Here is a 13521-nt window from a genome sequence, read left to right as displayed (position 1 = left end):
AAGGAGGTTAAGCTAAAAGTGCTATGGCTGAAAGCTATGTAGCAGGAAGTTTTTCTCTTCTTTGGTCAATTGATTTTGGTCATTTGGCATCTTTTTATGTAGACTCACAAGCTCTTCTGCAAAACTGTCTAGGGTCAAATTTTGAGTAGTGTACAATGATTTCCTTTTTCTATTGTTCAGCACCTAACTTGACATAGACTTGACTTTCAGAGATCACATAAACTTAAATCTCCTGTTGATTTGGTGAAAAGTCTTAGAAGTCCAGCATCTCTGCAAATGAGGTGTCTCCTACCCATTGGGAATATAAATTTTGGTATATAAATGTTGCAAATAAGTGCAGCTAATACTACTACAGAATTGTTAGTAATTTTTGCATTGGCTGTCAGGTATATATTTATATTTGCATTTGGAAATTGGGCCATAATGGAAAGTTTATATTGTAGAATATAGTTTAATATTGAAAAAATTGCAGATTCATTTAACTTAAAAGATAAACAAACAAAAAGCCAACAGACTGACAGTTAAAATCCACAGTTTTAAACAGAAAATCTGCAAACTCTCTTCTTTTGAAAAATATCAAGCCTATTTTCTGAGATCTTCTTCTCACAGCACTATGGAGGTCTCACTCCTTGCCCTCCTTCCTTGTTCTCTCGTCATAACTTTCTAGGCACCACATACCCCTTCCAGAAGGGACAGTGAGGATGCACTTCAGGAAGAATTGTACTTTCTGCTGCACAACATGTTCTGTGTTTTAACTGTTTTTTTGCCATCTGAAATTCACATTCTTGGCTGCAGGAATGAACTGCTACATAATTCGTAGCAGGTACAGGAATCGTGGGGAACTACAGCTTAGAGTGTTGCTTTCCACCTCATGTGATACATCTTTTTAAAAAATTAGATGGGGATCACAACACAGGACAGCAAGCTCAGCTGGTTTTACTGTCTAGCATGCCATACCACAGCCAGGATATCAGCTATCCCTATCAGCTAGGAGGAACTGGTATGAGTGATTTGTTTTTTAAGTAAGTCAGAAGCCACTGCACCAGGGTTTTTTGGGATTTATCTTGAAGACACAAAAATTTAATTGCAACTGATCTCCAGAAGCAGAAAAGATAGCAACAAAAACTTAATGTATAAACAACCAACTCAAAAAGATTATTAGCAATGAAAGATCATTAGCAATGAGGAGAGAGAATGTAAGGAATGGATGAATTCCTGATCTGCAAAGAAAGCTACTGCATGAAGCATATGGATAAGATGAGAACAAAAGATTAAGCGCTAGCTGGGATATTTATCTAGATTAGAAAAGAAATGAGAGATTACTTAAAAAAAAGAGAAGAACTGGCTAGCTGTGAGGCTTTGCAGATAGCATCAGGATGGAGGAAGGTCACTCTTGGAGATCCTTATAGCTGTGTTTTGGATCTGACCTTGCTATATTGGTATTGGTGGCTTTGCCAGGAAACAGAGTTTTAGGACTCTATAAAGAATCATAGAATCATTGAATATCTCAAAGCTGAAAGGGATGTATAAGAATACATCGAGTCCAACTCCCTGTGGTTAAGAATTTTAATTCTTAATAAGAAGCAGTGAGTGCTATATTTGCAGAATACGTGCAAGAATTCTTATGTGTGATGTTGAACAGCAAGTCTATGGGATCTGTCTGAAGAAAATGGTCTTGTGACTGTACAGCTCATCCAGTCCTCAATGTAAACAAACAGCTGCAGTAAACAACTGCTATCATGTTAGCAACATCCTGCATAGGACTGAGAAAAAGCACTTGCTAAGACTGAGACCATTGTAGGTCAGAAGATGGAACATCTGAAAGGACAGTTACAGTGTTCTCTGCTTTCGTTGCCTTGAAAGAGCATGGAAGTGTGTTGGCTCTGTACCCCAGTGCCTTGGTCATCCAGCAAGAACTAATGTGAGCAACCTGATTTGGAAAACTGCAGACTGAGAGATACAAGAGTAAGCGTATATGCATGCTTGCACTCGCAAGTAGTTTTAGTTAATAAAATGCCAGAGGGACTCTTTGCCTTGTAATGACTTACTTAATCAAGATGCAATAAATATTGACAATTAGAACTACTGCCATCAGTTACTATACTTGAAAGAGACTGTGCAACAAGAGAAGTGAGATAACTTTTCTGACTTTATATATTCATGAGTCACTGTCAGCAGCAAGGAAGATCAAAATGTTTTGTGGGATGAACTAGATGTCTTTAAAGACTTAAGTAATAGAAGAAGGATAATATCTGATACTATGAGAGAGGTGCATGTCCTTAATAACAAGGGGTTTTTTTCAAATATGGAAATAGGTTAGGAAAAAACTTAGCTGACCCAATTAATCACAGGGTGATAGAGTAAAAAGCATAATGCTACTGTAAATGGAAATACTGTTTTAGACTGTTTCAGAATACCTATTTCCAGTAGACATAAGATTGTCATTGGTGCTGTTGGTGTATCAGTTCCTTTCACAGAAATTTTTTTTTTAAAAAGGACTGATTAAAACTTAATTAGGTAATATGAGGGGTGGAAAGAGCACTAAAGGAAATGAAGAAGCCATAGCATACACGTGAGATAATTTTTTTTTCATCTGGACACATGAAGACTGCCAAGAAAGTGACTTTTCTCTAAATGCAAAGGAGACAGACAGGGAGAGGTACAAGCCACAAACATGTGGAGCAGAAAAACGAACTGTGGTTACTGTAGGTGGAATTTGATCAGTAGAAAAGAACTGGATGGAACTGCATCCCAGGATGCTCCCACCTGAACACCACCCCATCAAACAGCGTCAAGTGCAAACACAGGGCTACAGAAGACATTGGGGTTTGTCTGGGCTTGGCTTCCACAGACTAGCCAGGGCACAGCCAAAGCGGGCAGAAGCGTTCCCGGAGCCGGGAGCCAGGCCTGCCCAGCCAAAGGAGAGATCAAGCGACCCTCGGGACGAGTTTGGATGGCCCTGACTGGGAGCGCAGCTGGCCCCGGTTTGCCGAGCCCGTGGATCGCGGCTCCGGAGGACCGGCCGGGCGCGGGGCAGGACGATGCCCTGGGCAGGCGGGGAAGCCTCCGCCGCCCGCTCCCCGCTGCGGGAGCCTCCGCTCCGGGCCGCGGCCGCAGCGATCCGGCCCTGCGGAGCCCCCGCCCCGCTTTGTGCTGTCGCTCGCACTTTGCAGGCGCGGTGGGTCTGGGAATCCTGAGGCAGCCTCGCCTTCTCCTCCTCCTCCGTTTTCTCCTCCTCCTCCGTTTTCTCCTCCTCCTCCTCCGGAGCCGGGCTCATGATGGCGGCAGCCGCCGTAGCGGAGGTGAGCAGCGCCGGCAGCAGCGATACCTCCAGCACGGGTGAGGAGGAGAGGATGAGGCGCCTCTTCCAGACCTGCGACGGCGATGGAGATGGCTTCATCAGCAGGTAGCGACAGCGGGAGGCGGCTCTCTGCCGGTACGGAGCCGTCCCGTCCTTTTCCCCCCTCCCTGTCCTCCATCGGCTCAACTTTTCGGCGAGTTGGAGCAGTTTCGGGAGCGCAGCCCCGCCGGACCCCACGCGCCCCGCGGCTCCTTCGATCCGCGGCATCGGAGCGGGGGGCTCGGGAGCGGGGCTCCTCCGGGGCCTCGGCACCTAGAGCTTTTCGGGACGGTGGGTAAAGACCGCCCAGAGGACTGACTTCCACGTCCACTGGGTCTGAAAAGCGACGCCTCCTAACTCGGGTGTCTTTTACCACCTCGTGCCCCGGGCAGGTGTTTTTTCCAAGTAATCACGCGAAGCTGGTCGTAGGTATTCTGGGAGAAAACTCATACTTGGTCTCCCGGGTCGTCTAATTTTATTAATACATTTTTATCACTATACGTGTACACAATCTCATTTAAATTCCTCTGCTGCTCCCCACTGGGTTTGAGGCGTGTCACCCAGGCTAACAGATTTCGGAAGGGGTGAGCTTCTACATGCCGTAATGGAATGTTCACACGTGTGGAAGCACTGGCAGTGTGTTTTGGTCAGGAGTAGGTTTTGTGGGAGTTGTATTTCTGAGGCCAGTCCTCTGCTCTCACGCTGTTCTTTAAAAAATACTGAACTTCCAAAAGCGTGATTTACCAGAGGTGGGGGAAACTTGTGTTTTCAAAATGAAACGTACACTAGTTGCAATTAGTAACTGCCTCTAGAGAACTGAGTGAGGGAATTTCTAAGTCTGTCATCTAATCTGTAACCTAAAAATATGACCCTGCAGAAAGGCTAAGTAAACTTGTATCCCCCCTGCCATCTCTTTGGAGCCAGAAAGTTGTTGAAAATCTGTAATAACTGGCAGTCACTTTAAAGTTTAAGGGTAGTGATATTTCTTATCTAAACAGCTCCCTGAACACTCTTCCTCCCCTTCCCCTCCCCCCTCCCCCCCGTCTAATGATTATTTTGACAGTTGTGGTTTTGAAATATAAACTTTGAATATGTATGCTTTCCAACCGTTGTGCTAAGACTGCTACTTTCTATTTATTTACAGTCTTCATGGAATTCATTCTGATGTCTGAAAACTTAGGATGTTAACTTAAAATGTACAGTCCTTCCTCAGATTGCACTCACTGATCTGTACTGTGATGCTTTTCTGCAATGTGAACTCAATAGACATCTGTATATTTGTAATTTAAAGACCTTACTGAGAAATGTTAATGTTTTAGTGTTTCATATGGGCAGTTGAGAGATGCTACTATGATGCAAGCCACTCATTTCTGATCAACTTTTCCACATTCCCTAAGTTATGTTCCAGATTTGTATTCTGAGTATTTCAAAATGGGTGTTTCAGTGTGTTGCTTGAACTATGCTGTTTGAAAGCTCTGAAAATCTGGGAAATGTTTGACTAGGGACATTGGATTTCAGTAGGAAATGGAAATAAGGCCCAGCGGATAGTGGTTGAAAGTCCTTCAGGAGATGGGGGTTTGTTGTTGAACGTTGCTAATACTTCATTTGGAGTTGTGCCTTCAAGGTAGAACTGGTATGGCTTTTATCAGAGAACATGGTGTTATAAATTACTGTCTTCCTTTAAATCTCCATATGTGTGAGAAAGTAGCAAATGAATATTTAACAAATGATCTGGAGAGAGTCGAGTACTTTTCTTTCCTTCATTAGGTAGCCTGGGTAATCAGTTGTGTGAATGGAATGCCTTTTTTGCTTTGTGTGGTGACTTAAGTTCCCTTATAATCTGTTTTATGGCAGTGGCTTATGCAGGAGGAGACTTGCCCAGTGGATTTTGGATGTCTTTACAGTATGTACCGCCATAGACTTAGTATAGCGTCTCTGTTAAAAGTGTAGCAACTGGGGGTTTGTTCTTGTTTAGAGCCCTAGTGTTTAGGTAGTTGCATCTATTTCAATGCAACAAATTAAAGATAAGAAAGTTTCAGCTGCTTTTATGCTAAACTTGCCATTCTGTGCATATTGTTTGTCTTGCTTGTGCTGTTTGTTTGTTTAGGGTTTTTTTGTTTCATACAGACCAGTTGCTTGGTTTTCCTATTCCTTCTTGCCCTTCTTTCTTTGGCTTCCCTTTGCTCATCCTTGAGGGCAACAGTTTCTTTTGCCTTCCTTGTAGCCCCAGTGGAGGTGGCAGACTGACTTTTGCATGTTACTGTGTCTTTTACAGCAGGTTAAACATTGCAATAAATGCCTGGGCATCTGTACAAAGAGCTGAAAACACAGAAGCCAGCATTGTAAAATAAGCTCTTTTCTTGTGGACTAGAACTGATCTATAGCCTATTACTAGCTTGAGCCTCTTTTGGAACTTACTTAATTTCAATGCAATGGGGTTGAAATTTGCAGTTTGGCAGCTTTTACTGAGCATAAGTTGTCATATCTTTGAAAATTAGTATCCCTTCTCTTCTACTTGCAGGGCTAAAGCTCCGTCAGTCATTTCTTTTGCATAACACATGCAGCAATTTTTTTAATAAGATTTCTTTCTTTCCAAATCCAGAGCTGTTATGGAAAAGGAGATCTTTATGCTTGCAGCAAAGGCAGGCATTTTGTATGCATTTTTATTTCATGCATATTGCATGGGGAAAAGAGATATTTGCATTCCTAATGAAGTAACATGGTGTCTCAGCTGTGGAAATGCTTTATCATGCATCAAACTGTAATAAATCTTTTCAAATAATAACAGGGAAGTAAAGGCACAGATGGAGAGGAGGAGCATGCCCTGAGATACTGATTAATTTTCAGGCTCTCACCTGAGTTATTGATTAATTTTCAGGCTCTAAATAGTTAGGATGATATCAAAACAATAAAAGCATAATTAAGCATATACCATTGGTGGTTATAATCCAGAAAATGCTGTACCATGGGATATGAAATGCTAAGCGTTGCATTTACATGCACATAGTGAAATTTTGCAGGATCCAGCTAGAGAAAAGTACTAAGAAAACACAAGAGTTTTAATTTGTCATTTTGTACTGAAATGGCTTTTGCTTCTTTTGGGCCTAATATTTGTTACTTATTAATTTTAACATCTTGCAGATATTTGGCATTATTCTGATACTTCCACAATAAGAAGTAACTTCTCAAAAGCCAGCCAGTTAACCAAATGAATAATCCACTTTCCCCCCCAAAAACCTCAAGAAGTCCATGGTTAAGACTAGATTATGAATGCTTGAAATCATCTGGATGAGCCTTACTAAAAGCAAAAGGCAGCCTTAAATACTCTTTACAGCAGAAATTTGAGTTTTTGCATCTATAGCTGGACTGTAGTGTTACTAACAAAAAGCATTTAACTGAAAAAAAGCCCAGTAATTGTTTTCCATTGTTTTAGGTTTTATTCTGTTTGCTTTGAAAAGTTTCAGAGTCTGGTGTTACAGTTATAAACATTTTCAGCTTTAGAGGGTTGGTGCATTGGGGAGGAGGACACTTGTACTTTTGTTGGGGCTTTTTTTTGTGATGTCTGCATATGTGACCTTGGATGATGCTGAGTGTCTCAGTTCAAAGAGACTGGAATGTTTGCTAAAGAGGATGAGTTATGAGACAAACCAAACTTCTCTCTCTCAGCAATTGTATAAATTCAAAATTAAGGGGCTTTAATCAAGGAAGTGTAGAAAAACAGAAGAAATAGCAACCCTTTATTAAAAGATATATGTATGTTGGCAAAAACAGTAACAGAACACCAAAAAACCCTAGGCAATAGTCCTGTACCCAATAGTCCCCTTCAAACAAAAGAAAAAGGAAGTCTGAACACTTCTCTGTCCTTCAGCGCAGTTCCAGTCCCGGCCTGCAGGGGGCGCTGTTGGGTCACGGGAGGAGCAGAGCCTGCAGTGCTCGGTGTTGGCCTGCAGGGGGCGCTGTCGGGCTCTGCGGTCACCATGAGGGGAGGGGTCTGGGGGGGGTCTGGGGTTGTGGGAGGAGCCGGAAAGAGAATGGGGACCCTTCCCCAGTGGGAGAAGGGGGAAAGGAAAGCAGTCCACCCCCCACGGAACTCACTGTTGTCCTCAGATGACAGTGTCCCAAGGCTCCTTCTTTCTTCTCCCAGTGAGCACAAAACTCTGATGAGAACGCAGCAGGTCCGGGCCAGAGACAAGGACAGCCTGCCCGCAAGTCGAGGCCAGCAGTCAGGGCTGACCAGGGCGAGAAGCCAGAAAGACCAGCCTCCAGGCCTTCTTACCAAAAGCATGCACGCAAGATGCCCCGTCTCTGTCCCAGAGTGAGAGCTCAGCAAAAAACTGACCTCTCCCTTCTGAGAAGAGCCAGCAAACCCCTCTCCCCTCAGATTTCTAACCTATAACACTGAGTTTTTATGGATGACAGGCTAGATTAATGTCTTCTTCAGAAACTTAGTTGTCTTGTAGCTTTATTTTATGTGGATTGTACTGAAATTCCATTTAGGACATAATGAATTTCAGACTTACTGCAGAAGCCACTAAATCCAGATTATTCTGTTCTAACACTGCAAAGTCTAGATAAAGGAACTTTGAATCTGCAGAAAATACTTTTGCTTCAAAAAATGAAGGTATGAGCTGCGGAAATAATAGGTGAAGAAAAAATTATTTCATTATTAAGTTACAAATATGCTAGTTGTCAATGTCTTACAGAAAATCTCTGGTAAAAGTAGAGTAGGTTGTTAAAGAACCCATAAACTTACTAACTGTGTATTGAGCTTATACAGCCTGTTAAAAGGACATGCTGAGTGACTGAGCCTTCACTAGCCCTTCACAGAAGCAGTTGAAAGGAACATGTTGGGTTTGATTTGTTAACTGGGTGGTTTTAATGGTACATAGCTTTGGCAGCTCAAAACCTTTGTAAGGACAAGCTGATACTTTCCTTTTTAATGGGCTGTAGTAGTAGGGTGTTCCCAGATTTCCTTTGAGTACATTTTGGCACACCCCTCAATGTTGCTGCATGTAGTGGCCACATGCTATTAGAGTAGGAAAAAAAGTGTTTTCAAAAAGAGAAAGTATGTATCTACTCATTGTGTTTTTTATGGGAGGAGATTTGTGTTTCTGTGTTCTGTTACTCTTCGCAGGAGTGGTTACCATTTCATTTAACCTTTTTCTTTTTTTTTGAGGTGTTTGATTTTGCTAATGTGCTTGAACTTCTATGCTTAACATTTTAAAAAAAATACTTATTGAAGCACAAAACGACCTGTTAAATGGAAGAGCAAAGTTAATGTGGGTTGTCTGTGACCAGCAAAGTAATCAATGGTGGCAAAAGAAGGGTTTAACTCACAGGATGAGCCGTGCAAATATGTTCAGTCAGAATCTCTGAGAGCTTACTTTGGGCATGAGTTAATATTCTGCATGTAGATGCTTTCTAGCAAGCCTTTGCTTAGTCTTTGGCCTTACTCTGGCTCTTCACATTACCGGGCTGTTCTTACAAAACTAGAAAAGTTCTTTGACTCCCTGTACAGGATTTTATTCTCACTTGAGGTCTACTCAGTTTTAGAAATTCCACCAAAAAACCCAGCCCAAATCAAACCAAACCAAACCAAAAAAAACCTTACAAACCCCAAAACAAAACCAGTAATGAAAAAAAAAAATAAAAAAAAGCCCCTGCCTTGGTAAAATGGACTTTGTCCTTGCGTTAGTTTTTTAGTTTGTCTTAAAAAGAGTTTCAGCCCCCAGATTCTGTTTCTAGACTTAATTTTATTTTTCATCCATCTCCATTTGGAGGTTGTCATGGAGTTTGTTATCCGTGTAACTGAAGGAGTGCTTTTATATGGATACAGCACGATATTTACTGTATGCCAAATAGGATGGTGACTGGAAGCACTGTGATATTTTTCAAATTATTGTAGTCTGTTTTCTGTTTCTCTTGGGACTTGCTTTAGTCAATGACTGATTCCACAGTTGTATAGAATTTTTTGGGATTTTAGTCTAACTTAATCTTCCACAGATCCTCTCAGAGCATCATAACCAAAAAAGGAATAAGTTATGGGGAAAAACAGGAGCGCGAATGTAGATGAAAAGCCAGAGAGACACCCTGCATGCTTAGTTTATTCTGAAGAAAAAAGTATCCCTTTGTTAAATATTGTGTCTAGAAAGTGTACCAAAGATCAACATCCATTAAAGGATTATGTATTTTCAAAGTCTGTGTTTGTTACAACTAATACACAGAGGAATATATTCAAACTTGCATTTTCTGAACCTATCATATTTTTAAATGACTTAGTGGTCCAGTTCTTATGTAAACATTAGACACCTGAAGGGTATTTTAGCTGGAACTGTTAATGTTTGAGGTTAATAAAGTTACTTGATGTGTTTGTATAGATTATTGTATAGATTTTCTTTCCTTATTGGCATTAATAGTCTGGTATATATACTTAAGTATATATCTCATTCTTGTTGTTACATGGTGTTACTGTATTCTCTTTCGTAGGAACTTGTTGTCCAGGTAGATTGTAATGTGGAAAAACTGGGCAAACAGTGAGTCACTTGAGAGTATAAATGTTAAACTTTTTGATCCCTTTGAAAGTTACTATCCAGCTGACTTCCAAGTGTTGTATTTCTTATTAAGTTTTTATTAAATTTTATTAATTGTTTATTGGCGCTGTTGCAAATACTGTGTTCTTTGTGTTATTACTGTAAGAGACTTCAAGCTCTCTTTAAAGTCAGTACTTTCCCTTTTGTGGCCCTAGAGGGGGAAAAAAAAGGAATTGTTGAACTGGGATTTTTTTTGCCTTGTGTTTTCTTGGTTTTCTTTGTGGCAATTCTGAAAGACTGGAACTTCACTCCTGTAATCCATTACTCTCCTCCGAAGGGTGACTGGGGGCAGGGGCCTTCACAGGATGCTTTGGTACCTGACTTTTCTAGCAAATCTATAGCCTTAGGTTTATAATATAGAAACCATAGGTAGCTGTTCTAGCAGTATGACTGGGACTACAGTAAATATTTGATTTTGTCTTATTCATGTGTGATTGCATCTTCTGCTTATGGCAGACAAGGCAGTTAGCATCCTCCTTAACTGCTGTGGGTTAGCTCATGTTGCTAAGGAACAGCTTTCTGTATGTTTTCAGAATTAATTTGTCCAAATCTATTGCTTGAAATTAACGGATAGATTCACTGTTTTGGGAGGCACTTGGATGAAAGAAGAGTTCCACCTGTGAGTGCTTAATTTATTTGTATTTATTGTTTGAGGATGTCACGTACAAATGTTTCGCTGGTAGTTGTGGATGGATTCTAAAATTATTTTTAGAATGTCTTTGTTTTTGATTGCTGGGATAGGGTAGTGAGTACCTGAAATTGATTCAAGCAACAGATCATACATGTTTTGATAGGGAGTAAAGGAACCTCACAAAATACTTGGGCACCTTTGCCTTTCTTACAAGTGCACAGCCCTAAGCGACATACCTGCACTCCTCATGCAATGAACTGAGAAAAGTTAAGTGAAGGGTTTTATGGTTTTTTTAAAGTCACCCTGTGAGAAATATCTCTAATTAAAATTTCTGAGACGGCCAAATAAAGTGAAACAAAGAATTTTATTAACAGTGCACTGGGTGCACCAGACTCACGACCAGGTCGGAGCACAGCCCAAATGGGAGGGATGAGCCCTTTTAAGACCCTTTGATTTACATAACCACTCCCTCACTCCTCCCATGCCCAGCCTTGCTCTTTTCTTCCTTAAAAGGGGATATAGTCTTCTTGCAGTCCATGGGTTGTTTTAACCAACCTATCAAGTTGTTTCCTTGCCCCGGCCGCATGGTCCCCTGGCAGTGAGCCCAGACTGGTCTTACTGCCTTACATACTTTCTGGCCGGCCTTCACACCATAACTGTAAGTAAGAGTAAGAAACTGTGAGCAACCCTGTAAGCAGAACAGTAAGCAGCAATAGGTAACTGTAAGTAGAACACTGAGCAGCCCACCAGTCCTCGGCCACAAAATGGCTCCCCAACTCCCCAAATAAAATGACCTCCAGGTATCTTGGCTAGAGGCAACCATGGAAACTCCTGCTTGTAATAAAACCATCTTATTCATTTCCTACAAACCTGTGCTGCCAAATGAGATCCTCTGCTCTGCGTGTCCTGAAGTTTCGCTGTGTCTGCTCTAGGATTCATTCAGTTAAGGAGTCACCCTAGCTGAACACTAGCTCAGTAAGAAATATTTCTTTCCATCATGGTCAGTTGATAGCTGTGGCTTGTTCTATGGATCTGTGACTTTCAGTGACAAGACGATGGAGGGGGGTAAGAAACTTGAGCTTGGCATTTAGTTGTGATCCCTGTGGTTATGTGTGCTTGATTTTTAAATGTGGTTCACTCCAAATGATCTGAACTAAGAAATCTCTCTAAAAGTTAATTCATGACTATAAAAATGGCATTGTTATCAGAAGTGTAAAAGCACAACAAGAGGTTTTATTTAGACTCCCGGTATCTCAGTTGGTAAATGAAAGACATTAACAAGGCTAGTGTTGTGCTTAATTGTGTGCTGTGTGAAGGATAGGTTTCAAGTGGCATCTGGAGGAAAAGTTATGGTGTAGATACATGGATTTTCGAATCTACCTTATTTTTACTGTGAATGTTCACATGCATCTTTTAGAATAAATAGTACATATGTGGAATTCATCACAGGAGAGTGACTGTTTGCATGCATTGACCTTCTGTGTTAGTTAACATCACTGTAGTGAGCTGTAACGATTAATTGTAATCAGCATGTTCAATGTGTCCTTTCTTCTGAGAGTTTTTCTGCAGCAATACTTTCTTGTATTTAGTAGAGCCAAACAGTATTTTTGTAGTATTAGCGGTTATTCAATGAAATCCCTTAGGAAATTTTTAAGGGTAAATCAGGTAACAGAGAACTCTGAACAAAAACTGTGCTCCCGGTAGTTCCTAACCCTGTGGCACTCTGTAGGTTGAATTGATACTGTGTATTACCAGTATTTGAAATTAGCGAGCAACACAAAAGAAAGCACAGAATGGCAGAGATTCTATTGACAAGCTCTGCTTCTCTGTTGATAAACGGACCTTTGTTTGCCTGCATCAGTTCAGTCTCCTGAGAGCCTTAGCAAAACCAGACGCACTGTTCTCACAGGTTGTGAGGTGCAGTTTGCGTTAATAGTTTGGTGAAGGCAATCAGAGTACAAAATTAAAGTTACTATTAATGAGTACAATGTGCCTTTTTTGTGCCATCTATAAAATATATATCCATCCTGGAAGTTCCTGCCACAGAGTGGCAGTTTTGTCCATATCTCTCATGAAATGGGGGACACATTTCCCCCCTTCCCTCCCCCCCCGGCCCATGGTGGGAAGTATTGGCTGTTTTGGATTGGCTTTCCTGGAGGAAGGAGTGGTGGTGTAGGCCGCATTCTTGGAATAGTATTGTGAGAGGTAGCCAAGGCAGAACAGAGCTGTGAAGTAAAAGCTTAGGCTGTTGAATTATGAATAAAAAATACAGGGTTTAGGAGCTGTTTGACTGTTAACCTTGTCTTTTTCCTGCTGCTGCTCAGTGGAATTGGGTCAAGTTACAAGTTAATTGTGAACAGGCACTGTAATATGCAAAGCAGAAAATGAGACTAGCAAGGAATTTGAAGTGTAACAGAAAATTGCCCCACAGTATGGAAACAGTAACAGCAAAAAACAGAGAAGAGGGAGCCAAGTGAACTGTTGATGGCTGATGCCGAGAAGTGTGACATGTTTTCTCTTTTTAATTTTTGTTTTCTGCACTGAAAATAACAAGTATAGTGAAATGGTTCCTGCAAATAGGACTTGTAACAAATTCTTTGGAAGGGAGGGGGAAGAAAGAAGCTAGAGAGTACTTAGGTTTGTTTTAATTAGTTGTACTGGAAAATCTTAATGTAAGATTATGAAAGATGACTTCAGAACTATTTTGCATTTTTTTCTTCTCTGAGCTCTATTAAAGGATAGAAGTAACAGAAAATGGGGAAAGATAAAATATACTTCTTTTCTATAGAAATGTGGCAAAATTGGGATCAGTCCACAGACAACTGACTGAATGTGGATTCGTTAAGTAAACGTTATGTCAAACCCATCTAAGCTTTCCTAGATCTGGTGAGAGCAGTTAGTGGTTAGCAGTTAGGAAGTGCAACAAGGGATGCCTTCTGTCTTGTCTTTATTAAAGCTTT

The 13521-nt window shown here is 41.1% G+C and overlaps 1 protein-coding gene across 3 annotated transcripts in view; it reads left to right on the top strand.

Moving 5' to 3' along the window:
* Positions 1-3066: 3066 nt before the first annotated feature.
* Positions 3067-13521, top strand: part of MCC (MCC regulator of WNT signaling pathway) — a 189944-nt gene continuing 179489 nt past the window's right edge. Inside the window, exon 1 of one of the 3 annotated variants that reach the window (XM_051782580.1) lies at positions 3067-3406. In XM_051782580.1, the coding sequence (XP_051638540.1) occupies positions 3276-3406 (131 nt within the window). In that variant the 5' untranslated portion in view covers positions 3067-3275. The remainder of the gene's footprint in view (positions 3407-13521) is intronic. The other 2 variants (XM_051782577.1, XM_051782579.1) reach the window with 2 other exon arrangements.

Source organism: Manacus candei, unplaced genomic scaffold (assembly GCF_025592945.1).
Source record: "Manacus candei isolate 608988 ecotype Guabito, Panama unplaced genomic scaffold, ASM2559294v1 h1tg000016l, whole genome shotgun sequence".
Lineage (NCBI taxonomy): Eukaryota > Metazoa > Chordata > Aves > Passeriformes > Pipridae > Manacus > Manacus candei.
Note: the sequence above shows the minus strand (reverse complement) of the source record. Positions and strands in the feature narration are given on the sequence as shown.